Source organism: Sylvia atricapilla, chromosome 7, assembly GCF_009819655.1.
Source record: "Sylvia atricapilla isolate bSylAtr1 chromosome 7, bSylAtr1.pri, whole genome shotgun sequence".
Lineage (NCBI taxonomy): Eukaryota > Metazoa > Chordata > Aves > Passeriformes > Sylviidae > Sylvia > Sylvia atricapilla.
The window spans coordinates 27,892,773-27,918,600 of record NC_089146.1 but is presented as its reverse complement, the minus strand read 5'-3'; the positions used below and the strand labels follow the sequence as shown (position 1 = coordinate 27,918,600).

The 25,828-nt window shown below is 42.2% G+C and overlaps 2 protein-coding genes across 2 annotated transcripts in view; both read right to left on the bottom strand.

The window, feature by feature from the left end:
• SEC22A (SEC22 homolog A, vesicle trafficking protein) overlaps positions 1-25,828 on the bottom strand; it is a 47,194-nt gene that overhangs the window by 20,494 nt on the left and 872 nt on the right. The window lies entirely within an intron of this gene.
• PDIA5 (protein disulfide isomerase family A member 5) overlaps positions 12,591-25,828 on the bottom strand; it is a 97,469-nt gene continuing 84,231 nt past the window's right edge. Inside the window, exons 15-17 of the mRNA XM_066323078.1 lie at positions 25,255-25,325; positions 16,295-16,429; positions 12,591-13,863 (exon numbers count right to left, since the gene is read on the bottom strand). Of these exons, the coding sequence (XP_066179175.1) occupies positions 13,783-13,863; positions 16,295-16,429; positions 25,255-25,325 (287 nt within the window). The 3' untranslated portion in view covers positions 12,591-13,782. The remainder of the gene's footprint in view (positions 13,864-16,294; positions 16,430-25,254; positions 25,326-25,828) is intronic.

Genomic DNA, 25,828 nt, shown 5'->3' with positions numbered 1-25,828 from the left:
CCGCAGCGCCCTCGCGCGTGGCGGCCGGGGCGCTGCGGGGCGGGGCCGCCCTGAGGGCCCCGGGGAGCCCCGCCCTGAGGGAGCCCCGCCCTGAGGGCCCCGGGGAGCCCCGCCCTGAGGGAGCCCCGCCCTGAGGGCCCCGGGGAGCCCCCCTGTCAGCCCGCGGAGCCTGAGCAGCCGCGCTGGGGCCTGCGGGGCCGGCCCGGGGCCGCTGTGTAAGAAGAGGATGCCGCCCTTGCGTGGCTGAGGTGAGACGGCCAGACTGCCGGGCTCCCGGGCGTGTGTGTCTGTCACCGCCCGGGCGGGAGCAGCCCAGCCACCGCCAGCGCTGCCTCTCGCACAGCCTTGCCTGAGGCTGAATTTATCATAGAATCAGTCAGGTTGGAAAATATCTCCGGGATCACCAGGACCGACCTATGAACCAACACTACCAATGTCAACCAGACCAGGGCACCCAGTGCCACATCCAGTCTTTACGTAAACACCTCCAAGGATGGTGACTCCACCGCAGCCCTGGGCAGCCCAGTCCAATGTCCAGTCCCTCATTCTGTGAAGAAGTGCTTCCCAATGACCAATCTGAACCTCCCCTGGTGCATCGACTGTCCTCTTGTGCTGTGCCCTGGGACAAGAGCCGACCCCACCTGGCTCCAGGCTCATCCCAGGGAGTTGTGGGGAGAGAAACTCACCCCCGAGCCTCCTCCAGGATAATTCGCTCTGTTGTCAGCACAGCTGAGCTTTAGGAGCTGTGCTCTTTGGGTTCTCTATATATTAACTTTGACAGCAGCTGGCTGATGTCCACCAGGTTTAATGGAACACACAGCCCTTGGCATATGCCTGGCACTGTGTGAGTAACCAGGTGTGTTTGGGGTCCTCTGCTGGGGCAGCAAGCGTGGCTGCTGGCATGTGTGGGATGGGGACAGAACAGCCACCAGCAAAAGTGCACTGAGATGAGACTGAGATGCTAGGCTAATCTCGCTCATTTCCCAACAAATTGACTGGCCGTGTTTCAAGAATAAATGACAATACAAAAGTGAAAGGTTGCAAACCTCATTAGTAACCCTAGAGTAAGGTTCCTATTTTAAAACTACTTTCTTTACTGGCACAAGGATAATTTTCTCCCTGTACCGCTCTTTGACTTCACTGTTTCCTACCAAATCGCACAGTTTTAGTCTGTTGGCTCAAATCTGAAATGAAAGCAGCTTATTTCCTCACTAACGCCTTTTAATTTCTCCTTCCATCTGTTACTACTTCACTATCCAAGTGCCTGTAGCATGGCAGTGTTGGGACAGAGGTAACACACCTCACACTCTGGACTCTCAGGATCTCCTGAGCTCTACTCAGGAGCAAGGGGATCAGGAAGATGGTGCTGGAGAAAATCAGTGCTCTCCAACTTCTATTCTGCTTTCTCCAAGCAATTTTAAGTGGATACCTATGGCAGCCCTGGATATCAGAGGAGCATCACCTCACTCCCTATTCCAGTGATCCAGGTGAGGAAAAAGGATCTCTTGGATCTTAGAATGAGGAGTAAATTGCTGTTGCTGAAGATTAATTTCACCCTTTCAGCCTCCAGGCTTTCTTCTCCATGCTTCGAGCAAAGCTCAGCCAGGCCAAGGGCTCGAGGTCTCTGAGTCAAGCAAGGCCACAGCAAGGGATACAAGATTTACTGTGGCTCTGGGGCTGAGTAGCAGGGAAAACCAGCAAAAAGGGAGAATTGTTTTTAAAGCAGATTTGAGACAGAAAAGTGGTGAAGAGGGGGGTCAGAAGATGGGACTGGCATGGAAGTGTGGGATAGGAAGGAAGGAGCTGGTGAGCGACCAGAGGGGCCACAGCAGCAGAGGTCATCTGCTTCAAGTTTTTCTCTGAACATAAAAGCTGAAGAAAAGTGATGTCCAGGAGAGCCTTTCCTGAGCATCCTTCTCTCAGTGAAAGCACCATGGACAGGTCGTGCTAAAGCTTCACAAGGGATGGAACATCTACAGATTTGAGTACACAACTTGGTATCTGCAAGCCAGTACCTTGGCCTGTCAGGAAAAAGCTGTTCCCAGTCCGGCTTTTGTAGATTGGAGCATGGGAACATCTCAATCCTGACTGACTATGCACAAGTAAAGCACATGTTCAAAAGATGATACATTAATCTGAATAATATCCAGAGAGTCCTTATCCAGCATAAACAGAGTGCACAGTATTACAAGCTGCTGCACAGTTTAACAGCTTATGATAGCATCTACTGTAATGCAGAGAACTAGTGATTACTTAATTAGAGGCTGTCTAAAGGTCTGTGATAAGTGCATACATGTGTAATTTTAATTTTTCTAGTTCTTCTGAACTGTTTATCTTTCAACCCTAAAATTCTCTTAACCTTCTGTAAATGTTTTAAAGAAAAAAGATAAGCATTTTGCATTTACATAAACAGGATTTCAAGTATTGTATATACATCTATTAGTTAAGATTACTAGGGAAAAAACGCCACATTATTCTTTATTTTCAAGTGAACCTGGCCCCAAGAGGTTAAATTAATCACACAGGGTCACTTGAGGGAGGTAGTGGCAGAGTCAGATGTGAGGTTACAGCTCCAGCCCTCCCAGCTCTCATGGTGAACTTGAATCATATCTTTTATTCAAGAATTTGCATGGCTAACAAGCCAGTTACACTTTAAAATGCGTCTTTTTCTTGTCCCATTGAGTCCCCTAAGACATGGAAGCAGTAAAACATCATCAGAGGGGCAGCGTGCAGTGAATGCATTAGTGAAAGCTGCAGCCAGAGATAAAACAGATTCATAGGAAGTAAATCCAGTCAGTGCAAAGGGAAGCCAAAGTGGAGGAATGAAGCGTTCCAGAAGGAGAAGAGATGAGGGGACAAAGAGGTGTGAACAGTGTCAGAGGCTGAAGAGAGAGCGGGGTGGGAAGGACAGGTGACAAAGGAGTGCCCACGGTGCCAAACCCCTCAGAGATGCCAGCGAGGGGCCTCTACATGAGCAAGATAGAGAAGCCAATGCACTTGCTGAGTGTGTCATCAGCCAGCTGAAAGCAAAGCCCAACAGCAAATACTCAGAGATGAGTTAGGACAGGATTTCCCTCACCAAAGTTCAGTGATCTGGAAATTGCCCTCTGTGAAGAAGCTCTTTGTTGCTATTTCTCCTCAGTCACTGCAGGGAGCAGACATGTCCAGCTGCATTTATACACCTCGGCTTTGGATGAGCAAAGGTAGGAAAGACAAACCCTTGGGCTCTGTCCACTGGATTTAAACATGACTTTTAAATCAGGCTTCCCCAAGGAAAAATATCCAGCTTGAGGAGCTGGCAGTAGTTGTGTTCATCAGTGATGGAGTCACAGGAGCAACACAAAAGTGAAGTTCTGAAAGGAAAATTCAACTAAAGGGGTTTTTTTTCAGCAAATAAACTTGGAATATATCAGATTATTGATCCACTTTGTAACTTTTTTTATGGGGAAAATAAAAGCCTTCTCTGACTTAGACTAATTAAACCCAAAACCTTCATCTCCTTTTTTTTTTAACCCAAAAGGAAAAAAAAAAAAAAAAAAAAAAAAAAAGCCCTTCTGTTTACTACACATTTCTCGTTCTATTACTCCTTTCTCTGTTCCATTTTATTTTGTTATATCCTTCTTAAAGTTTGGTGCTTGAAGCTGAAGGTAATATTCAACCTGGGGCTTTAGCTAAGAAACAGACTAACAACCATTAATATTCTTGCTGTTCCTTGGATAGTAATGTCAATTCCCACAAAAAACAGGTATGTTGAATTAGTGAATTCACATGGAGTGCAGCCCAGCTGCATCATGAGGCCTTTACACTCCAAATCAGGCTCCTGAAATCATGGCACTGACTTTCTAACAATTTCCCACTCTAAAAAATTGCATTTGATTTCAGAGGTTTTACAGAAACCTGTGTCCATAATCGCAAGAGCAAGGATTATGTTCACTGGAATGAACTGTTCTTGCTAACACAGCATCAGCAGAAGTGTGAGCAAGGTCATAAAAATCATCAGCAGAATATGCAGTTTATTTCCTTGCTTCTCTTTTTTAAAAATCTCCTCTGCTGATTCAGTCTTACGGTTCTGTGCTGGGCCCACAAGTTTCTTTCCTGGAACTCTTACCTCTCAAGGGCTTTGCAAGACTGAAGCAACCTCATACTGTCACAGAAAGTCTCTCACTGGTAATAAGTGCAGCTGTTGGAACAAAATGCAGCATTATCCCAATGGCTCTTGTTGCAGCAGGGCCCAGTATGATCTCCTGCATAAAGAACATCCTATTTCTGAAAAGTAATCTTCACACTGCATCTCAATTAGTTTGAAAAGCAATGTGTTGTTAATGTATTTTTATTTACAGGGCCATAAGCGTTATGGGCTTATGGAAATTACATGAGTGAGCTTTTCTGATGATCATGTCCCAAGCCATTCCAACAGTGATGGGCTCTCTTTGGGGGTTTTCTGCTTACTTTATTCCCTTTCTGGGAGAAGCAGCTGATCTGAAAAGCCACATGAATATACTCCTAGTACACATAATCCCTTTAGTTCCCTGCATGACTGTAATTGAACACATTGGCAGACTTTGTTTGTATTTAAATATTTTCATAGAAAGGGGAAGTCATTCCAAGCTGATCACTTCATGAGGCCAAAAATTTCATTAGGAGCCATTTGAACAATTACAATAAATAAAAAAATCGTTATTTGTCAGTACAGTTGTGCCATAAACATCATAATTTATATTAATTCTTATTCCATAATGAAATTTGTCTTTGTTTATGTTAATCACCACAACAAATTTATGGAGTAAGAAAGAAAACACATATGGCTTTGTAATCCACAGTTAGGTTGTTCTATTTGAAATTTAATTCAGAAGGATAGAAAGGTTTCTTAGGACTGAAGGGATTATAGGTACTGAAATATCTAATAAGATTATAAGATGGAGATGATGGCTCACTGTAATAGAAACCCACTAAGACACAGGATAGGCACAACTCTCTGGATTATCAAATCCAGTCCCCAGCTACTGAAGACAACTGGATCACATGGTCCACTTAATACATTTTGTGAGCTTCATGAAAAACTAGGTATGGTTTCATCCTTATGATTTTTATACCCTCACTATGCTGGTGGATAAACACCTAATTGATAGTCTAAATTATTCATGGCCAATTTATACCCACTTGCTCATACACGCGGATGGTCTACCCTAAATATTCCCCCTACCTGATGTATTTACAGAAAGTAATCAAACCACATCTCACTCTTCAGCTGCTGGGCTGAACGAGCCCCTTATGCACACTGTCCTTTCATGAAAGGCTCTCCAGTCTGCTTTTAGCAGCCCTTTGCTGTACCCATTTCATTAAGAATCCAGCTTCCTTTAACACAATCAGAATTATGCATTTTATTCCAAACAAAATCTTATTAGAGTCTTATTCAGGGATGTTTATACTTCCCTTGCTTTGCTAGAAATGTGTCTCTGACTGCATTTTAGAGCTTCAGTTGCCTTTTCCATGCCCATGCAGCACTGAAACATGAAATCTTTCAGTGTCATTTCCTTCAGAATTTTGTCTGCTGCTACCTCCATTACTATTTCTGTGGCCTCACTCTTCAAGGATATTCAGCTCTTGCTGTGCAATATTCTGAATATTGTGAATATTTTGAATATTTCTCTACATTGATAATACCTCCTAACTTGGTGACTTCACTGTATTTTTATGATCAGACACCTCTGTTTTCCAAAGAGGTCACTGATGAAAATAATAACAATCAGTCTTTTGACTTACAGTTTAGGAGCTCTGAATAATTCCCTTTCAATACAGTTCAGCTTATCTACCAACACCATGTATGCCTTGCAGTTCCTCTATAAATCTCAGACTTCTCCATGCAGGAGATATAAATCTATACATGGCTCCTCATCGGCTATTTTATTCAAGTCCAGACAGCCACATTTCCCTTCTTTGTCTAGCTAATTAATTATTCTATCAAAGAAACCTATCAAATTAGTTTGATATTTTCTAGCCTTGGTAAATACCTGTTCCATTTCATTCTGCTTTCCAATGACTGTCATGACTTTCACAATTCTCTCCTCCCACATTCTTTCCAAAAGCCTGACGTAAAATATTGCTGTACACGAAACAAATTATATTGTGTTTTTCCAGTGAAAAATCCATGTTTTATTTGTCTGTGGTTTAGATTAGTTATTTACATCGATATACAATTTTGACTAGCAGGTAGTGTTGAGCAGCAGTTATAGGTTGGTTGACTCTATATTCCCAACAGAAATGTATATGCATCCTTTTCTATTCTAAATAGTGTTAGTATCCCTTTTCAAAAGGATTGGAATACAAATTTGGCAGGCTGGTCCAACTGAGACACAGCCCCACATGCAACAGGGTCTTTTCCTGAAGGGCTTTACAGTTAACTGATACATGTTGCAGAATATCAGAGCACAGCTTGTACAGTGACTTGTGTGGAGATTACAGGTGTTGGGTGTGGCAAAAATGCATGTTTTGAAGAAACAGAGAAAAGTTGGGGAGGATTTGGCTGAGAGGTGCTGGGTGATGGTTTCAGATAAAGATAAATTGCAGAGAGTGTTGTCTTCTTTGTGCTTAATTTTAATTATGTTGCAGGCAGTACACAATTTGAAAGAAGAGCGAGTAAGAAACAAAATCAAGACTTGAATTTCAAGTCCACTACTGACCCATAGACTCTGTGTGTCCTTGGGCAAAATGCTTTTATGTTTTTTTTCTTCGTCTCACTGCCTCATCTGTAAAACAGAGATAACACTATTTCTTTTTTCCCAACCTGACTATTTACATAATAAAAGCCTTTCCATGCATGACAGACTCTTATATATTTGTACAGCATCTAGAATAATGAGGAACTGGATCTTGGGACTACAACACAAACAATACACAACAATTAAGATTATACATTCATCCAAATTATACCTAATGCACCTCATACTACAGTACCTTGCCAGAGAGACATGACTTTATTCCACGGTGAATTCTGTTTTTTTGATTTCTGCAGTCCCTCCTCTTGTGCTGCTCTTTTGCCTGAGGAAAGCCTTGGCAGAGAGTTAAGTTTAAGGTAAGCAGTGACAGTGCTTTTGTGCTGTATTGCAGGTGGAAGGCACAATGGACCTCAGAGTCAAAAGGGAATTGCATGGAACCAGGCAGCATTGTGCAGCGTCTCTGCATTTCTGCAGCAGCTCTCCTGTGGCCCCATTCACATCCCGCTGGATCAGGGAAGATCTGCCTTAAAGGATGTTTGTCCCTCTGTGAAAAGGGAAAAGAAAGAGCCTCTCATCCATATTGGCCCTGCAGAGAACTGTGCACCCACTGCAGGTGAGGCCAACACGGAGCTGTCTTCTTGGTAAGCAAACACTACACCCTTGGAGAGTCTCAGAACGTTTGGGGATGCAGTAGGAAATGTTGGATGTGCTCGTCCTGTTCTGTGCTTGTGGGGTGGGATACAGCAATAAGCATCCCCTCACCATCAACCTGGAGGCCACAGGATTGGAGATCTGTGATTGAGCTGCACATTCTCCTAGGAAATGTTCTCTGAAGAGTTTATGCTCAGCTTGGAGAAACACAGCTTCCCACGCCAGAACTTTTGGGAAGTGGGAAGCTTTTTCCCCCAGCCTGTATGCCCAGAAGGTAGTGCCAAAATATGTTGGAGGTCAGGCTGGGTTCATGATTTCCCTGTGATTTCTCGGCGTGCTGAGAGAAAATAAAACAGAGGGTGCTTGGCTGCCCTGAGCTGGTGTATCCAGGCCCTGAGGCTGGGCTGGCTCTGCAGCTACTTGGCATGGAGAAGAGGAAAAACATGCATAAATTAGGAGCTCTTAAGGCCAGTTTCCTTCTTTGGTCCCAGAGTAACTGGCCGAGGGCACTTGTATTGCAGCAGCAGACCAACCCGTCCATGCTGACAGGCGACACTCTTTAGTGCTTCCCTTGTGCTGGCAGATGCATCACGACATTAATTACACTGTGCAGCACTACCCTGGCTAAAAAACGTGAATGTTAAAAATAACTAACGTCATCCCCCTCCTTTCCTTCATTATATTTTTACAAAACAAAAAAGAACAGAAGTGATGGTAACTGCATTATTAATGATACATAGTTGTAACTGATTAGTTTGGTTTCCTGTCCTGCACAAGGAAGATGGCATTGTGCTGTGACTATTGTCTTGTGGGAACTCAGGCTGGATACGAGGTGTCTGTTACAAATGTTGGGCACCAAATTAAACACCCACACATCCTGAAAGGACCAGCAACATGACATGAAGAATTATTCATTTTGCCAGCAGTAAAATGACAAAGCAGAGGAGTGACAAATGCTCTAGATAAACCCAGAGCTCCAATTTAATGCATGGGATAAGGACCTCTTTTTCCAAATAAAGACTCCCAACTCTTGCAGTTTCTTACTTCTCCATAATTTAGCTGTGCACATATTTGGCATTTAGAGTGTGACGGATTTACACATTTGCTATCAAATGAGCTGCAAGAGCTAATCAGCTCGTGCAGAATTGCACATATTAATGAAGAAGGCTCTTCTGCATGCCTGCGATGTAGACACCCACTTAACTGGGGCACCAGAGACTAATTTGAAAAGATTTTGTTCACGTAGCTCTTTTCCTATGATGAATGCTTGCAGGGAATCATGCTGTAGAGAGGGAGCAAGCAGTATCTGCAAAATCTGGCTAAATGGTTCTCATTACTGAGTGATGGAAGAGCAATAGCAAAGATAATTTATTAGTGGCTCAAAGCTAATGAGAATAATTAGCACTATTATGCTTTCTAAGCAAACACAGAATAACTGTTCCTTAAGGAGTGCTGTCTCCCTGCAGCAGTGCCGAGTGCTCTGGGCAGGAGGGCATGACTTCCAGGGGCAGGAATCTGACAAACCAAGGACCAGGGCAGCTGTGTGGAAACACCCATCCAATGGGCCTGCATTAGAGCTGTGATTTCCTAAATTCTGGGCTAACAGTAATCTTTTTTTCTATCTCAAAACCAACTACACTGGGCTGATGAATAGAGTTTACACTTCAGCTTAACTCCTCGGAAACCAGAGGTTGGAAACTGCTGCCTTGGATACTGAGATTTTTTGCAATATTGCATCACACAGTATCTTCCAAAACCTTGCAAAAGCCAAGCCAGTCGACAGTGCTGTGCAGGGAGTATTTCAGCAGCAATGGTCAGTCCCCAGGAATCCAGGCTGCCAGCAGAAAAAATGGCATTTGGCTTCATTTCCTTTGTAGATACCCAGGTATCCTCCTTCCTCACTCTGTAAATAAAAGCAGGATGTGCAGAGAAAACATAGCATCTTCTTATGACCTGTGAAAGAAACGAATGGGAAAAATTCTGGTTTCCAATCAGTTCCAGCACAGAGCAGTAATGTACACAACCAGATCAGCCAAAGGGCTGCACTCCTGTGGTTCCTGCAGAGCCATGGAATGCTCAGGGATGCTGGGCTGCCAAAGGCAAAGGAAATGCCAGCGTTTGGCTACAGTGCTCAACACCTGCTGATAAAAGCTGATTTCCCCCCCACCTCTCAGTTTTCAGAATTTACTCCTGCAATCCCAGTGTTCCATTACAGACCCAATCACACTAAAGTAAGCTATTAAATTAAAACGAGGTGCACGTGGGCAGCAGTCCCCACTCCCCCGAGTGTCGTTTAGAGCAAATAGCTTGTTTCATAGTTTGTAAAACGCAGTTGGCAGGGGTTCAGTGTTATTCCAGGAAATCCATGTAGGCAACATTTCTTTATTGCAATATAACACTATCAAGAATATGGAAAGTGATTCTGATTTTTATTTTTTAAAAGGCAAACAGACAAAACATCTGTAGGCTATGTCGCCAGGTCTTGACTTTTCTTTTGGAAAGCAGTTCACCTCTAAAATCGAAATCACCCATAAAGCAATTCCATCTGAAACAAGACTCTCTGAAGCATTCTCTTAGAGCTTACTCATGATGGGAGTTTTATCTGCTATTTTACTCCCAAATTAAATGCTGCAAGAACATAGACCTTACCTCTAATCTTTTTTCACCAGTAATATCAATCTATCTTTGCAGATGCCTATCGAAAGGATTTTAAATTAGCAAGATTTGGGGACTTAATTTGGTCTGAGTTGGAGTTTAAAAAAATTCCCAAGGCTTTTTCACCCAACTGCAACTACTTAAGAGGGGCTTGGGGGTCAATGTGACTGTCAGATCTAAAATGCAATTTTATGGGGGAGGAAAGAGGAAATGGAGATTAGTTAGGCTGCTTTTCTTGACTCAGACTGGAAAGCAAGTCTCTTCCAGTCACTTGGAGGAGTTGCTCTGCTTTGAACAAGTAAGGACATAATTACTGGGTCAGAGATAGATGGATTACAACAGAGCCAAATCATCCTCTGGGGTCACAGGGGCTGGGATAGAAGTTATGCTTATCTTGGGACTCCCAACTTGTGCTTGCCATATCCCAGAGCATTCAGTTTCCTGGGAACGTTTCCCTCCTTTTGGTGGATGAAACAAATCCAATATCTCAGGCTCTTTCATTAGATGGGAAAACCCTTTCCTCTCCAGCTTCCAGTATGCACAAAATGCTTGGCCCTGCTGCCCTTCATCTCTTGCTCCAACCACACAGCAGGACTAACACTGCCCGTGGGCTATTTATATCTTGTTTAAGCCAACACTGGGGAACAAAGTGATGCACAATCCTTGCTCAGCCTCTCTGCTGTGTACACGTTTTACCCTTCCTCGACAAGATTTAATCAGCTTAGGGTTAACTATGTAGCGGATGTGCAAGACCTTTGAATCACACCTTAAAAAGACTGAAAGACCAAACCCATAATTGCAAGAGCAGAATCTCTGATTCACTGCAAACCATTTGTTATCAGCAATTAAGTTTCTTGCTGATAAATGATTCATGACTTGAAAGCCCAGATTACTCACTTTTAACCACGGCAGAAATTCCTGTGTGATTATGAACGCCTGGGCTACGCATCTACTGTGACAGGCTGGGAAGTCTGAATGTGTGAAATGACCAACCATTTAAATACAGAAAATAAGAGCTCTTACATATATTTTTCATTCACAATTTGTAGAAAATAACATACTTCAACGTGATTGATGTGAATATAAACATAAACTGACTTCATTAGCAAATATAAACACCAACTTTTGCTTTACTGGAGGCAACAGAACTAAAACAGTGTGACTGATATCCAGACCTGGCCTACTAATTAAAAAGGCTTGAAAGCAAAGCTCTGAGCTCCTGGTACAGTCTAGTTCACAGTAACTAAGGCTTTTGTCAGCCATTCGATGTAATCATTTATGGTGTTCAAAACTGTACTTTTCAATAAACATTCAGACCATAAACCCGATGAGTCATGACCCTGTAACAGAAAGTAAATTGTTCTCAAATATTTTATATTCGTGCATTAACACACGCACAACATATTTTTTCTTTAGCCAAGAAAAAATGAATGCCCAAGTCCAAGAAGTAACTGACAAAAGACTGAAGGGAAAAATGAGAATTCCTAATTTTATTATGGTGTAACCAACTGTAAGGAATTACTGGTCTGAAGCACAGTGTGCAATTGTCTTATCCTAAACATTTACTAAAGCCTATAATTCAGAATGATCCTGACTAGTGAAGTCACCATTGGCAAGCTATCATTTTTTCTTTCCTATTTTTGAAGAAGTCTAAATTTCTCACCAATTAGCACAAACATAGGCACAGCCTATGCAGAGAAGTGCTCAACATTTTCTGGAGGCTGTATTTCGTTAGTGCCAGCTGCTTTGACTCTGAGATCAAACGAGATGAAGCAAGTTACGGACTGATCATATTTGACAGTTTGCTAAAAGAAGAATTCCTGCTGGAGATCAAATGGCATCAATGTGTATTGTTCCCTAAATGCAGGGTGGAGTGCCTACTACTTACGTGAGGACAGCTTGAAATAAAGAATTATCACGATCTTCTGCAAAAGTGCTATGCACAACATAACTAACTGTGCTAATTGAAAGGGAAAAAACAGAGTAAGAGTCTTCATAAATTAAGCTACTTTTACAACGATGATATTATGTACTATCAGGCAGCTGATTTTTTTGGGTGAAGAGGCTCATCAGGTGCCTAATAAGAGAAGATACTTGGCAGAGCCCCATGGCCATTCCAATTGCTGTTGTGGTTAACAAGCTGGCTACCATACAAGGCCAATCAGGCTACTGGTATTCCACAATACTCACTAATGGCTTCAGCAGCTTAACGGTGCCAAACATACAGCGCCATTAATTAGGCAAGAGAGAGAAGGAAAAAACACCCAGGAAAGAGGTAAGATGCCATTCACCTCCTGGGCAGCCCCTCAGCACAGCCGGCAGATCCGAACTAGAAGAAAATGAGATGGGCAGACTGAGGAGCAAGAGGAACGTTCCAGACCCAGGTCACAGCTCTCAGCTGTGAGAAGCTGTTTTGTGTCCCCTGGAGTGCCAGGGCAGAGGGACTTGGACCCTGACACCAGCACACACCTGCAGGCGGAGTGAACTCGTCCTGTGGGCACCAGCTTTTCCTAAGCCACCACCAGCTGTGGTCATTTGCCCAGTGGGGAAGAAGCTGAACAAGGCTGATTAATGATAAAAATACTTGGCCTTTTAAAAGTTTATTTTTAGTTCAAAATGAATCACAACTTCCTGCCCCTCACTCTCCCCTCCTGTGAAGACAGAAGTACCTCCAGATCAACTTTTTTTTTTTTTAAGCATCAAAAGTGTAACACATTTCAACTGCTGCTGATACAGGTTTTACAGAGATGACTGTCAGAGAGAGATTGTTTGTGCAACTCCTTAAGGAGCAAAAAGGAAAAATCCCTCCTATGAATGCAGATAAGCTTTTGGAATGTAAACAGGTAATACACACAATTACTGCATTACCAGAAGTATTATGCATTTAGTACTATGCATTTCTCAAAACAGTTGAACATAACACTTTACAACACACATTTGATATGACCCAATCCTAACTCGAAGGGAAACTGTACCCTGTAAGAGTAATCATGTACCCTATAAGATAGTCATTCCTGCCATAACTCACAGATACATTGACAGTATTGATGCCAAAGAAGGAGGGTTTAGTCTGATTGCACCATGCTCTGCTGATTTTTAATGTGTGGCTTAATTCACTCAATACATTTTATAAAGGTATGTAAACAGTTCTGATTTAAAGACCAGAGAGGTTTAAATGAAATTAACAGATCTGGACTGGTCAATGTTAATGTCTTCATTAACTCAGACACCTTATTTATCCCTGAGCACCTTAAAATTGTTCCCCCCAAATCTCAGTCAAGAACAAGTAACTATTTCACAAGAATGTAGAACTTCATTTGAATAAATCTGTGTCTTATAAATCCCATTTTCCTGCACTGATTTAAACAAAACATAACAAAACAAACCCAAAACAAACTGTGTCCCCTCCCCTTTGTTTTTTTACATGTACTGCAATACCAGAACAAAAATTTCACCCTAACAAACAACATCACCTACAGACACACTACAGACTACAAAAATATTGCATAGGAGTGTCAGTGGGCATAGTCTCCCAACATGAGAGAAAATGCTAAGTTTTCTTTAAAACATTATGGCAACATTCTAATTTATTTTCCTTTTAAAAATCAAGTGGTTTTACTTTATTTCAAAATTGTACAAAATGGCCATGGCTGTTTATAAAAAAAAGTCTCTGTCTTGAGAATATGTGAAGTCTCAGGTGCATCAACAAAAGACCTGGAACCATTCACAGTGCAGCGGAAAGCTTCTTTTGAGGCAGAAACTACAATTCATCCTTCTTCTTTCCTACTCTTTCATGATCTCTTTCTCTCAGGGTTCGCATGAAAGTGGTGAATCCAGACTCCTGGTTTTGAAGGAAGAAAAATATGGGTCATATATTTACCAACAAAGCAAAACAATGCATCAAGAACACTTTGAGCTTCTGTATCCCAGCAGAATATAAACTAAGGAGCAGTCATTGCTTCTGCACTGCCTCATCTTGCCATGCTCTGGTTGTGTGCTGCTCCACTGCAAGGGGAAAATATCCATCCACATCCCACATGTCACACTTTGAAGAGATGGGACACAGAGAAAAAGTCCCTAAAACTCACAGGATAAGGTAAAATTTGTCACTAGAAGTGCCATTGATGCCTTTTTGTTGAAAACACTCAAAAAGACATTTTCAAGCTGCCTTTGTATGCTGTTTTTGTCATTTTAAAAGCAGTTACTGGATTGTTTGTTGACTATACACACATTTGCCATTCATTCTGTAATAGTTTCAATCACGATTTTCCTCCTTCTATAAACATTCCAATGATGGAATTTTTTTTTCAAGTTACTATTAAAATTATTATCAGAAGTTTCAAAACTGTCTAGATGCCAACCTCTGTATTTCAACAAGTTATGATTTAGGGCTGCTGAATGCCAGCGGTTTCCTTTTCCAAGGAAAGCTGTGAACACAGCTCTCAGGCATTTCAGAAGGCTCAGATGGGTGGAGGTGTGAACACCTGTGTTGTAATACACTGTCTACTGGTACCCCAACACTGAAGTTTTCTGGGCAAGGGACACTGCTCCCACCCAATCTGACCATTTTTGCATTTAAACAATCACAGAACACACCACTCAAAAGTGGTGACAGAGAGGGAAAATACCAAAAGTAGAGAGCAACTAACAGAAGTTAAAGACTTTAAGCCATGTTGAGGAACAACAAAACAAAATAAACCCAAACCAAACCACAAGGCTGGAAAGTTTTTAGAAGGCTGAAAAAAAAAAAAAAAAAAAAAGCTTTTCTAAAGCTACTGACTATTCTTCCACTGAAAATAAATGAAGTGACAAGCTTCAGCTGTTTGTCACCTGGAGACATCTGGCAATCAACAGCCCCCACGGCAGGCACTGTGCTAAGCACTGCCTCCAGCATTACCACGGTAAGAGATAACAAACCCCAATTCAGTGCTGCACAAGCAGAAGACTGTAGGGCCCCAGAGAGGGGGAAGGGGAACACAGCAGCCATCAGCAGAGACACTGGGATGTTCCTGTTGGGTAATTTTTACCCCAGAAAGGGTGGGCTGCATATAGGGGATTTGTTCGTCCACTTTCCAGCATATGGATAAATATCTCCTAACTCCTGTGGCCTCAGAGCACCATTTCTTTTTATCAGCCACCACGGATCCTTCCTTTCATGTATCGTTTCTCTAAGAATGGGTTAAAGATGCAAGAACTGCTGCTGAAATCTTACTTCAGTTGTTGGCTACTGCACCTATCTTTACTTTTAAGAAAAGATCCAGAACTGGAACCAAACACGGTATCCATAACAACGGCTGGATCAGCACCATGAAATGGTAATTACTGGAGTCCAAGTATGCCGAAGAAAACTGGAAGGTGAAGCTCCATGGAGACTTCCCCAAGATCCTGACTAACAGAGAACCTCAGAACCTGGCTTTTTAATTCATGCTTCTATATAATTTTCTGAGTTCTAACAGCAGCAATAACTTTTAGGCAGGAATCTTTTTTCAAAATCACTGCATGGCTCAAAGACCCCAAGTTTTTCTTGCAGACCCCAGGCAATCAATGGCTGCTGAGGAGTAACCTCCCTCTAGGAGTTTGACAAAGGGAGCCCACAAATAATTGAATTGCTTCCTCATTTTCAGGCACTTTACAACTCCTGAAGGCATTATGCCATTTCTGCCCCCATTTCTTGCACTCATAGCATATAATTAGCTGGCCACAGCAGGAGAAAAGAATGGAACTTCAGCCCCGGGGGTAGATGGCACGATTTTTCTTCCCATCCTGAGTGCCAGGAGTGAATCTGATTCAGGGCAAATGAGATATTTACTTTCCTCTAGTCTCCAAAGGACAGCTTTGTCCTGGCTATAAAACCAATGGTCTGTCACCATTTGGCAGCCTGGTGGACCTGTAACATGTTTGCAGTGTCCATGTGATCCAGAACTGAGAGGAGTTAAGTCCTGGATTTTCTGGCATTTCTGCCAGCAGCACATGCAATAAACCCCTTCCTTTCACTCAGTCCAAATTCACTCACAGATTTCAGCTTAAAGAATAAAATATACAAAGAGTATTACCAAATCTAATCCTTTTCCCTCTTCTCTTTTCCCTCTAAAAATAGACCAAGAGAGTTCCTAATGCAGAGATGTACAGGGGTGTGGTACACTATGATTCATCCATGTAAGACAGCAGCAGAGACATGGTAAAAATTCACTCCACAGTTTCCATTTGCAAGGCAGGACAGGCAGAGGAGACTTTCCTCCCTGTACCAGGTGATGACTCTTGCCTTCACTTACCCCTCGATCTCCAGTATATTTTTCCACAAATTTCCCATAGTTGTAGTAGTTGAAGGTGGGGTAGCCATCGACCCCCTCCTGCTTGCACAGGTCATGATTCTGTCCTTTGGCACAGTCCACTGCAGCGTAGGCAATCTGAAACACAAGAGATCACACTGAGGCAGGAGAAGACAAAGCAAGGGCCCATTCCATGGTGATGCTGCTGCAGCTTAGCCTTAGCACTGAGAGAGACCCAAGTCTTCTGCCAAACATGCAAAGGCTTCTCTAAGAGCTCAGCTGAGGAAGGAGAGCAGAGGATGGTCATCACCTGGCCTGTGCAGCTGCACGGCACATTCAACTCACAGAGCAGAAAATCACCTCTGCAGCCTTCCCACTGAGTTCTGTGCTAGACTCCAAACAGGAAATGCACAGTCTGGATTAATAAAACCAAACCCAGGCACATGGTCACAGCTCTGTCATGCTGCAATGTTTTCCCTTCACTTTGGTTTTAAGTGATGAACAGTGGCTTTGGTGACAGTAATGATCCACTTAACCCAATTTTTCCAGTGCTTGGAAAAGTTACCAAACATGGCTGGTCACCTATGCAGCTTATTCAGAGATTAAAAATTTCTACTGCAAATAGCTTTTCTAAACTCTATGCAGTTCTTCCATGCAGTCAGATGGGGATGGGTGAGAGGCCAGAGCATCATCTACCAAGCACTGCTCGTAGAGAAGAAGGTGGCTTGCTTACAGTCTCAGCCTGGATTTGTATTTCCTTTCCTGTCTTCCTCCAGACTGTATTTTATATGCAGCCATTAGCAAAGTGGGCTTTAATTCCTTTTGAAACCTCTAGATGCTACTGTCACACAGACAAACCCTGAGTAGGAAAGAGCCTGCCACACTTTCAGCCTATTGACAGTGGAGCAACACCCTCAGTCTGTGCCTGCTTCCACACAGGCAGGGCAAGGAAACAGAGCCTCAGCGCCCCAGAGCAGCACCTCCAAACATTCAAGTCCTGACTCTGTGAAGGAGCTGTCCTTAACAGTTCTGATGCTGAAACAAAATGTAATTCATAGGCTTCCACTCAAAGCAGCTGAGCCCTGTGATTTCACCCTGGCTGTTCCTGTGAGCAGCAGTTGGGGCTCTGAATGCAGGCTGCTCACAGAAGCTCTGCCTTCACAGCCCGAGCCGGGCCCTGCTGAAGGACAAGCATGTTAAAGTACAACCTAGGTAACGAAACCAAACAAATTAAGAGGAATTACTTTTTGCAACTTTTTTGTGGGTTGCAATTTATCAAGCGCTAATTTCATAGCAGACACATCTTAATTTGAAGTTTCCATTCCACAAGCCTCCTTCAAACAGCTGATCAAAATACCTTTTGCTTGTATGACTTTAGAGTTGCGGTTGAACTGTTCTTCCATAATTAAAAGATCACTTAATATTCCACAAAGCCCTCCTGTTTCATGGTGACACTGTCAAAATGAGAAAACCTGATCTCATTATCCTAGCAGTAATTAAATAGATTGGCAAAGCCAACTTCAGTTAATTTGCTTGTTTTGTTTTGGCTTTGAAAGCCTGACAGGACAATACTCAGTGTGATCTTGCTTGGTCTGTCTTCAAGTGGAAAATACTAGATAAAGTGAACAGCATTCTTACCTTAAATACCTGGTTTCTGATTTTAAACATTAATAAGGCTATTACAGAACCAGGACTCTTGAGAGTTGTTAAAAACAGGTATGATCCTGTTTTTTTTCTTTTTGTAAACACAAAGACTCCTACACATTCAGGGCCAATTTAAATGAAAAGTTAGGAATAATAAACTGCACAAGAGTTTCATCTAAGTATTTCTGCCTTCCTGACCTTAGCAGCCAGCCAAAATTTAGAGCTCTGTTGGCTACTTCTGTGTAAAGAAAAGCTTACAATGGAGACAAACATTTATTTCATGACACAGCATGAAGGTAGAAAGAATACTAGAAGTCCTGATTTCTTTCAAACTAGAAGAATAAATAAAATAGTCTTTTTTCTCACTGCTCTAAATATCACACAGGGAGGGATTACAGCCAGGATAAAAAGGAAGGTATGCAGCATGTGCTCATCCAGATCTTAGTAGCTGGTTTGAGACATGAAACTGTTGCGACTGATGACCCATCTGTTCTTAGTGTCTTGGAGATTAAGAAAATTAGTTTTTGCTACACTGGAAGGAAGAAGGAAGAGAAACTGTCTGTACCTCTGGAAATATCTAAACTGCTACTGGCTGGGGAAAAAAGCCCAATTTCATTTACAAAAGGCTTTTGTGAGAACAGCCCCCAGGGACGAGAGGGTGCAGTACAGAAATGCATGAGCCACTGTTCACCTTGTTCAGAACATCTTCACCTGTTACCTCAGAACAGATGACTGATGGATGTTAAAGAGGTGGCTTCTGACAGAAATGCTCAGTAGCGTCCTTGAGGCACAGCTCTCCTCTACAGCACATGGAAACCTGAGCCCATCTGTGCATCAGTTGTGCTCACAGAGATCCCAGTCTAAGTCTGTCCACAGCAGCCACATGAGCCCACTGCTGTGTCTAATCCAACAAGTCTAATGGCACATCTGGAATAGCATCTGGGGGATGTGTCCATGGTCTGTCCTCTCTGCAATGCTCCTAATGCAAGCTCCCACACAGCCCCACCACTGCAAACACCATTTTGAGCCCAGCTCTTCAGAACACATACGTTTGGTTATTTTTACAGCCAGTGAGAGAACAGGAACAGTGATTTTCAAAAGCCTTGTAACTCATACAGACGTGAGCAAAATTTCATAGAGGAACATCTAATTCCCAAGACTGTATCTGAGGCTGCATTTCAATGCCTGCTGCCAACAGTGGCTGAGTAAGAGTACTTAGGAGAGCTTGAGTGATTACTTTAGAGTGGAAATGTTAAGGCAGCCTAAATATAGAGGTTGCTACCATCTCTGTGAACTCATTATCATAGCATCACCGTCCTAATTGTCTTGCCTGTCTCACAGCGGAAGATCAAATATAGTGCACTGAGAGAAAAGTGATGCTGGAAAACACTTGTAGCAAAACACACTTCTGGACTGAGAACCAATTCTCATCTCCATTCCATCAACTCCAGAGAGCTGAACTCTGAGACACACCAGAATTTCAGCAAATAACACTGATGCCCTTTGCTTCTTTCAGTTTGCATTTTCGTAGACTGTCAATATGGAGCTCCACTGCTGATAGAGGTGTGTCCTACCAGAGTGAATTCCTGCATGGCTCTACTGAAAGGCTGCGTGTAAAAAGATCCAGAATCGTGGCTCAAGTGGTGATATACTGTTGGTGTATGAGGGAAATGAGGGAAAAGTTTCCCCTCATTCTCAACCCTCTTAGCAACAATCAGCTTTTCTGCCTCACTAAAGAAGTAAACTGAGTCAGGAAAAGTATCAACCCAAAAAACCTCTCTCAAAATGTGGTTACAGACTTCTGGAGAATTTTCCTTTCAGCACTGGTCTTCGTATTCAACTACCAGCAACAAGTTACACAGAAGTGCACTGGAGAGCACAAGTTAGAAAGACCTACATGTTTTGACCTGCAAACCTACTACATTTATTCAACCACAAACTACAGACATATTAAGCATGAGACATCTGTAATAGGTGTCGAGGAGCATCCCCTCTCACAAATTCCCTCTCATCAAGAGGGAAAAGAGCTCTAAAAATCTGTGAGAGAAAGAAACTCTGCTAACACTAGTCTAATGTGTGTGTGTTTGTGTGTGTATAGATGTCCATTATGGAAAAATCCAGTGTAACAGCTTTCAGAAGGCAAGATTGATTTTATGGAGATTTTGATTGTTAGGGCTAAAATTTAATTTCTTGAGCTTTCCTCTAACCAGAGGGGAAAATCCACTGAAAAAGCATTTCAGGGAGAAAAACCTGTAAGGGCTATATCTGCAACATGCACAAAACTCCTCGGGATTATGGATTCTCTATAACCCAAAGCTCTGCTGTCTTAGATATTGACCATACATCATTATATAGAAGTCCTTTCTCCAGAGCCAATGCTGTTCAGATCTATGACTAGCTTGTTCAGTAGCTGTAGCAGGAAAAGAAATGTTATCAAATAAAAAGATAATCAATCAGAGACTGTGGACCCCAAAGGAGGTTTCTTGGAGTACATCCAACTTCCTTAATTTTACAAGTAGTTCCTCACAACTGGTATGCACTCTATAATAATTAATAGTATGAGTATGCACAGTAATGATAACAACAGCAACAAGAATAACCCACTCAGTAAGTATGCAATTCTCCATAGTCAGTATAGGCTAATATGAGTCTAGAAACATCTGAGACAGGAAAGTTTTACTTGAAAAAGGAACCCTCCAACGTTTCATGTTTCTACCAAAAAAATGGGACCTTAACTACAGTTGCAAACTTAACTCAGCATGGCAATAGACTGTGAGCAGTGTATGAGCAGCTCTGAAGAGCTCTGAGGAAATAGAGCATGGCATATTTTTCAGATGAAGAGGATTGATCACAAAAGCTGAGCTGTTGCAAAACCCAGAACTTTTCTTTTAGGTGCTTCAGTAGAAGTGGAGCTGTGCTGAAAATGTGACCACTGATCTCCAGATGCCCCAACTGTAACAGAAGGGTGATGCATTATTTTGTTACTAAGTGTTAGAAGGAAAAAGATGTACTGGAGTATAATCTAATCATACATCAGGAATCACAGTTCCCTTCCAACCGAATTATGAAACAACTTTTTGCTCTAGAGGGATCTTACAGGTAAGAAACACAATTACATTCAGCGGTTCAAACAGATGTGTAGAAAATTGAAAGTGGGATCCCTTGACCTTCCAAGTAACTCTTTTCTGTCCTTAAAGCTTTCTTTTTAAAAGTTTGCCTCTCAGTCACCACGTGATGATGTAGTAAAAATAACCCCCTGCAATCCTAGCTGCTCTCCTGTAAAAATATGTACTGCCACACACTGGTTTATTGATTTAAGAAAATAAATCTCTGCTAGAGCTAATATTGACTTTTGTTATGAAAATGGAAGTGAATAGCTAACTGAATATTGATTTGAGAGAGGAATGATATTTGATAAGCTTAAAAAAAGTAAAAACAAAACTGCAGCATGGAAATAAATGCTTCCAAACAACATTTTAAAAGTATAATCAATTCCAGATGACAATTACCTGATTACTAGTAAAAAAGTCTGTTGTTGCCAACCACCTTGAAAGCACCTATAAATAAGACAGATGTGCATTCTTCCCTATGATTACTCCATAGGTTTCTATTTATATCACTTGTTCTGGATCCTAACAGCAGTTAGGGACTGGTCTGCTGAAGTTTGTTGTATTTCAGCTACTGTTCTCTGGAAGGCCTTGCAAATGGGAGATTCATTATTAGTTGCCCAGATGTGGCATGGCACCATTACAGGAGGTGCAGTTCATCAGCTGTTCTCAAAGCAGGCCTATTTGCAAAGGGGACATCCATTAGTACAATGTGATGTACAGTGCTAACATCACCATATTTAGTGAGTCTAATTAAAAAGAAGTTCAGCACATGCTTTTTAAGCAAACAGGGATCAAATTCCGTGCCAAACTAAAATATTGACTCATTTGAACAACTCTGTACAGTCATTTGGTTGGTATAATAATTTTAAACTGTGATTCACAAAACATTGGGGACCCACCAGTTGCACTGCTGACTGACCCACTAATAGCCCAGCTCCCCCCATTTGCTGCATCCTTTCCAGCAATTGCTGCCACAGCTCTTTCCCTGGGAAACTCACTAGAACCCAGCTGTGGTGCTCTGATTTGGGTCAATGCATTTGTACAGGAACAGTGAAAAGGGGAAGATTGGTCAAAGAGCAGCTCCTTTGCAGGAGTGCCAGAGATTTGTTACTGAGAGGCCTTGAAGAGTCAAGAGCTTTCCTTCAGCAAATCCAAGCTGGAACATCACAAATCAGTTCCTTCAAGCTGAGCTTTAGGATCAGCCAAAAGGCAGAACACAGATTTCTTAAAGATTTAGTTTTTAAGAGGGACTGTGGAGCAGTTACTGAACATGCCTTCCTGCTCTCCAATCTGTGCAGATAAGTGACAACCCTCACATTTGCATTTTCTGACGTTCACTGGTCACTGCCAGAACCTGAGCTGTGGGGCATTGGCCAAAGGCTTTTCCCTGGCAGCTGTGTGCTAAGGCCACAGCGTCCCAAGCTAAGAATGCTCCAGATGGGGTTTTTCCTTTTAAATAACTGAAGCAATACCCTTACTGCCACTGGAGTAGCCTCTCCACTGATCTGGTCCTACTGGCACTGAATTTCTCCAGGAAGATGGAAAGACTGAAGCTCTGGTTTGTGGTCTCAGGCTGAGCTGTGTTTTGCAGCAGCCACAGCACTGCCCCAGGCCAGTGAGCAGACTGGGGACTCCGGCTAAAACCACCAGCAGTGATGTGGCCAACGAGAGCTGACATCTGGGGCGAATGTTCCAAGCACTGCATTTTTAAACTCCAACTCCAGCAGTGCAGATGATGAAAGAGTACAGAGCATTACACAGAGCCCCGGGGGAGGGGCTCCTGTGCCAAAACCACCCCCTTGCAGTCAATCTGCAGAGCCAGAGACACGGATTTAACAGCTTCAAGCTCTGCTCATCTTCAAAATTCCAATGTAAAGACTCAAAGTCTCCCAAAGGATACCTTTTAGGATACTGTTTATAACCAATTCAAGGCTGGAATGGTTTTGATTGTTCTTTGGCTTCTGCAGTATTAAATGTTTAATTAAAAGACCCTTCTTTTAAGAAGAAGATACAGTTTAAATGCTAAAATACTCTGTTAAATAGAAAACCTTTCTCCAGGGAAAAAAAAGAGAACACTACTATAGAAATGAAGTAGTGAAAAGAATCTACTACTTAAAATGAAAATTAGTAATCTTGCCCTGTTTTTGAAAGAATAAATACTTCCTTTCTCTTAAGCACTGATTTTACCGAAGTTTGAAACCCTACAGAACCACAAATTAGTTTGAAGGCCCAGTCCAGTTTGAAACATGGGAATATGACCTGTACTGTGGGAACAGCAATATGCCCTTCTAAAGTCTAAAACAGGTTTGTTTTCTTTTCCACAGTGGCACAAACTGGCAGCAGGAAGCACCTTGGCAGGTTATGGCTGTACACAATTAAATAGGGGCTCCCAACATAATCAGTCCCTGGCACTTTCATAAGTCATTGGGGTGGAATAACATCATTCTCCCTAGCTGCACACACCTCTTTAAAACTGTACCAGCCTTAATATTCCCTATTGGCTCTCCAGTTCCAACTCATTACATTTTATATCTCCCCACTTCAGTCTTAAACTGAAGTCAAGAGTTGCAACTGTCAATCACAGCTCTGCCCTTAGAGTCCTTTCATAACCTGCAGTCTGAAGGAAAAGCTTCCCAGGCCTCTGCATTTCCCACCATCACCCAGTCCAACTTACTGTGCCATGATTCAGCTTGTTAATACATCCTGGGGCTCTAATAAGCAAGTTTCACATTGTTTGGTACATTTGTTTCACATCCTCTGACTGAAATTTTAATGAGTTCAGGAGAGAGAGGCTTCATTGGGAACTACCAGGAAAGTGGGAAAACAAGGATACTTTCTCAGAGATCTTGGAAACAAAGGAGTAACCAAAAGGCATCTGAGCAAACTAATTTACAGCAGTAGGAGAACCAAAAGCTGCATGCCTATGAATCTTCTGTGTGCCAGAGGGCAGAAGTGATGTACTCCTAATTTAGGCAGTCAGTGATAGAAGAATGATTTGTTTCTTGTCAATCTCATGCATTTTCTGTGAGTTACAAAACAGCTGAGAGGAGAAGAAAAAAAATTACAAAAATTCTTGTTCTGGAGTACAACTGTTACAAAATTACATCTTTATTTAGAACACAGAATAGATGAACTATTTCAGCTGCATGGGACCTACAAGGATTATCTAGTCCAGCTGCCTGACCAATTTAGAGCTGATCAAAAGTGAAAGCCTATTGTTAAGATGTTGTCCCAAATGTCCCTTAAATGCTGACAGGCTCAGGGCACCGACCACCTCTCTAAGGAAGCTTGTTCCAGGGACTGATCATCCTCTTGGTAAAGAAGTGTCTCCTGCTGTACAGTCAGAACCTCCCCTGGCACAGCTTTGAATTATTCCCATGTGTCCTGTCATTGGATTCCAGGGAGAAGAGCTCAGCATCTCCCTGTTTCCCCTCCTGAGGAAAGTGTGAATAGCAACTTCCATATTAAATTACCAAATCGTTTTCTTGCCACACCTAAACACAAAGCAATTGTGAAGTTGGAACAAATTCAGAGATCAGAATGAAATATGGTTCACTGAAAGATATCAAACAGGTTCCTAGCTAGTTGTCTGGTTAAATACAGAGGCTCAAGTGTTTGGTTTTTTTAAAATCCTAGATCTGCATGTGCTCAGTTAAAAAATGGTTCAGCTGATGAAGGGAAATTACCCAGTGTGATTCAGCCATCAGATGCATTTTCAAGGCCAAAGCATAAGGGCCCTAGAACAGCATCCTGGGCTCAAGTCAGCCAACTTATAGAAATGTATTATACTTTGTGCTATGCAAGCAAGGACTAGTTAGTTATAGGATTGAGGTCTTCAGGACTATCACACAACTTGTGTTTTCTCTACATGCACCCCAACAGCTGACAAAAGTTGAAGGGGAATGGAGATAATATGAATTATCTTTATTTAATCCCTCAGTGAGAAAGAACTGTACTTCTTTTCATACAAAGTAACTCTTACACAAAGACTTAAACATAAAAGACAGCAAATTAGGGAAAACAGAACAGGTTGGAAATGTAACTCAAGTTGACCATAAAAGACAGAACCCATATGATGCAGATACATTTCTTTTAGTGTAATAGCAATTTTATCTACAAACCTATTACCTTATCAACAAGGAAAGCCTATAAGGGAAAAAATTTGGAAAACATTCTTAAATATCACAGAAATAATTAACAGCAAGTTACCTTGCGATCTTCTTTAAAGACTTCAGCAGCAGTTGTGAAATGTGGAATGGCATTTTTACAGTGAGGACACCCTGTTTGACACAGGAAGAAAAAGACATCATAAACTTTAGTTGTAGGAAAGATACTGGGACAAAGTCAAGACACAAGGTGAATCAGTGGAAAATCTGAATTAAAAATTGCTCTTGACAGGAGCTCTCCAATTCTGGAATGAGCAGGACAAAGCATGTGTAGACCATGTGTCAGCCACGTGAAAGTAAGCACATGTTTTAAATCCCTGTATTTTAGGTGTATATTTATAGTTACAAGACATCCCATAATAGGGCCCATGGTGCAGGAGGCTTTTCTCCATCACCAGTGCCATAAGGGCACTCCACTGCCCTGCTCTGCACCTCCTGGTATTGCCAGGTAGGTTATTGCTGCGCTCGCCACAGATACCAGCTACATTTGGGCATGGGAATAAAGACAGCACAGCTGGGAACAGAAGGAGGCTGGAAGCTGGAAAGGAAATTGCTGGGAGCATTTATAATATTTGGAAATGGCCTGTGTTAAAGCCAAGCCATTGGGAACATAAGGG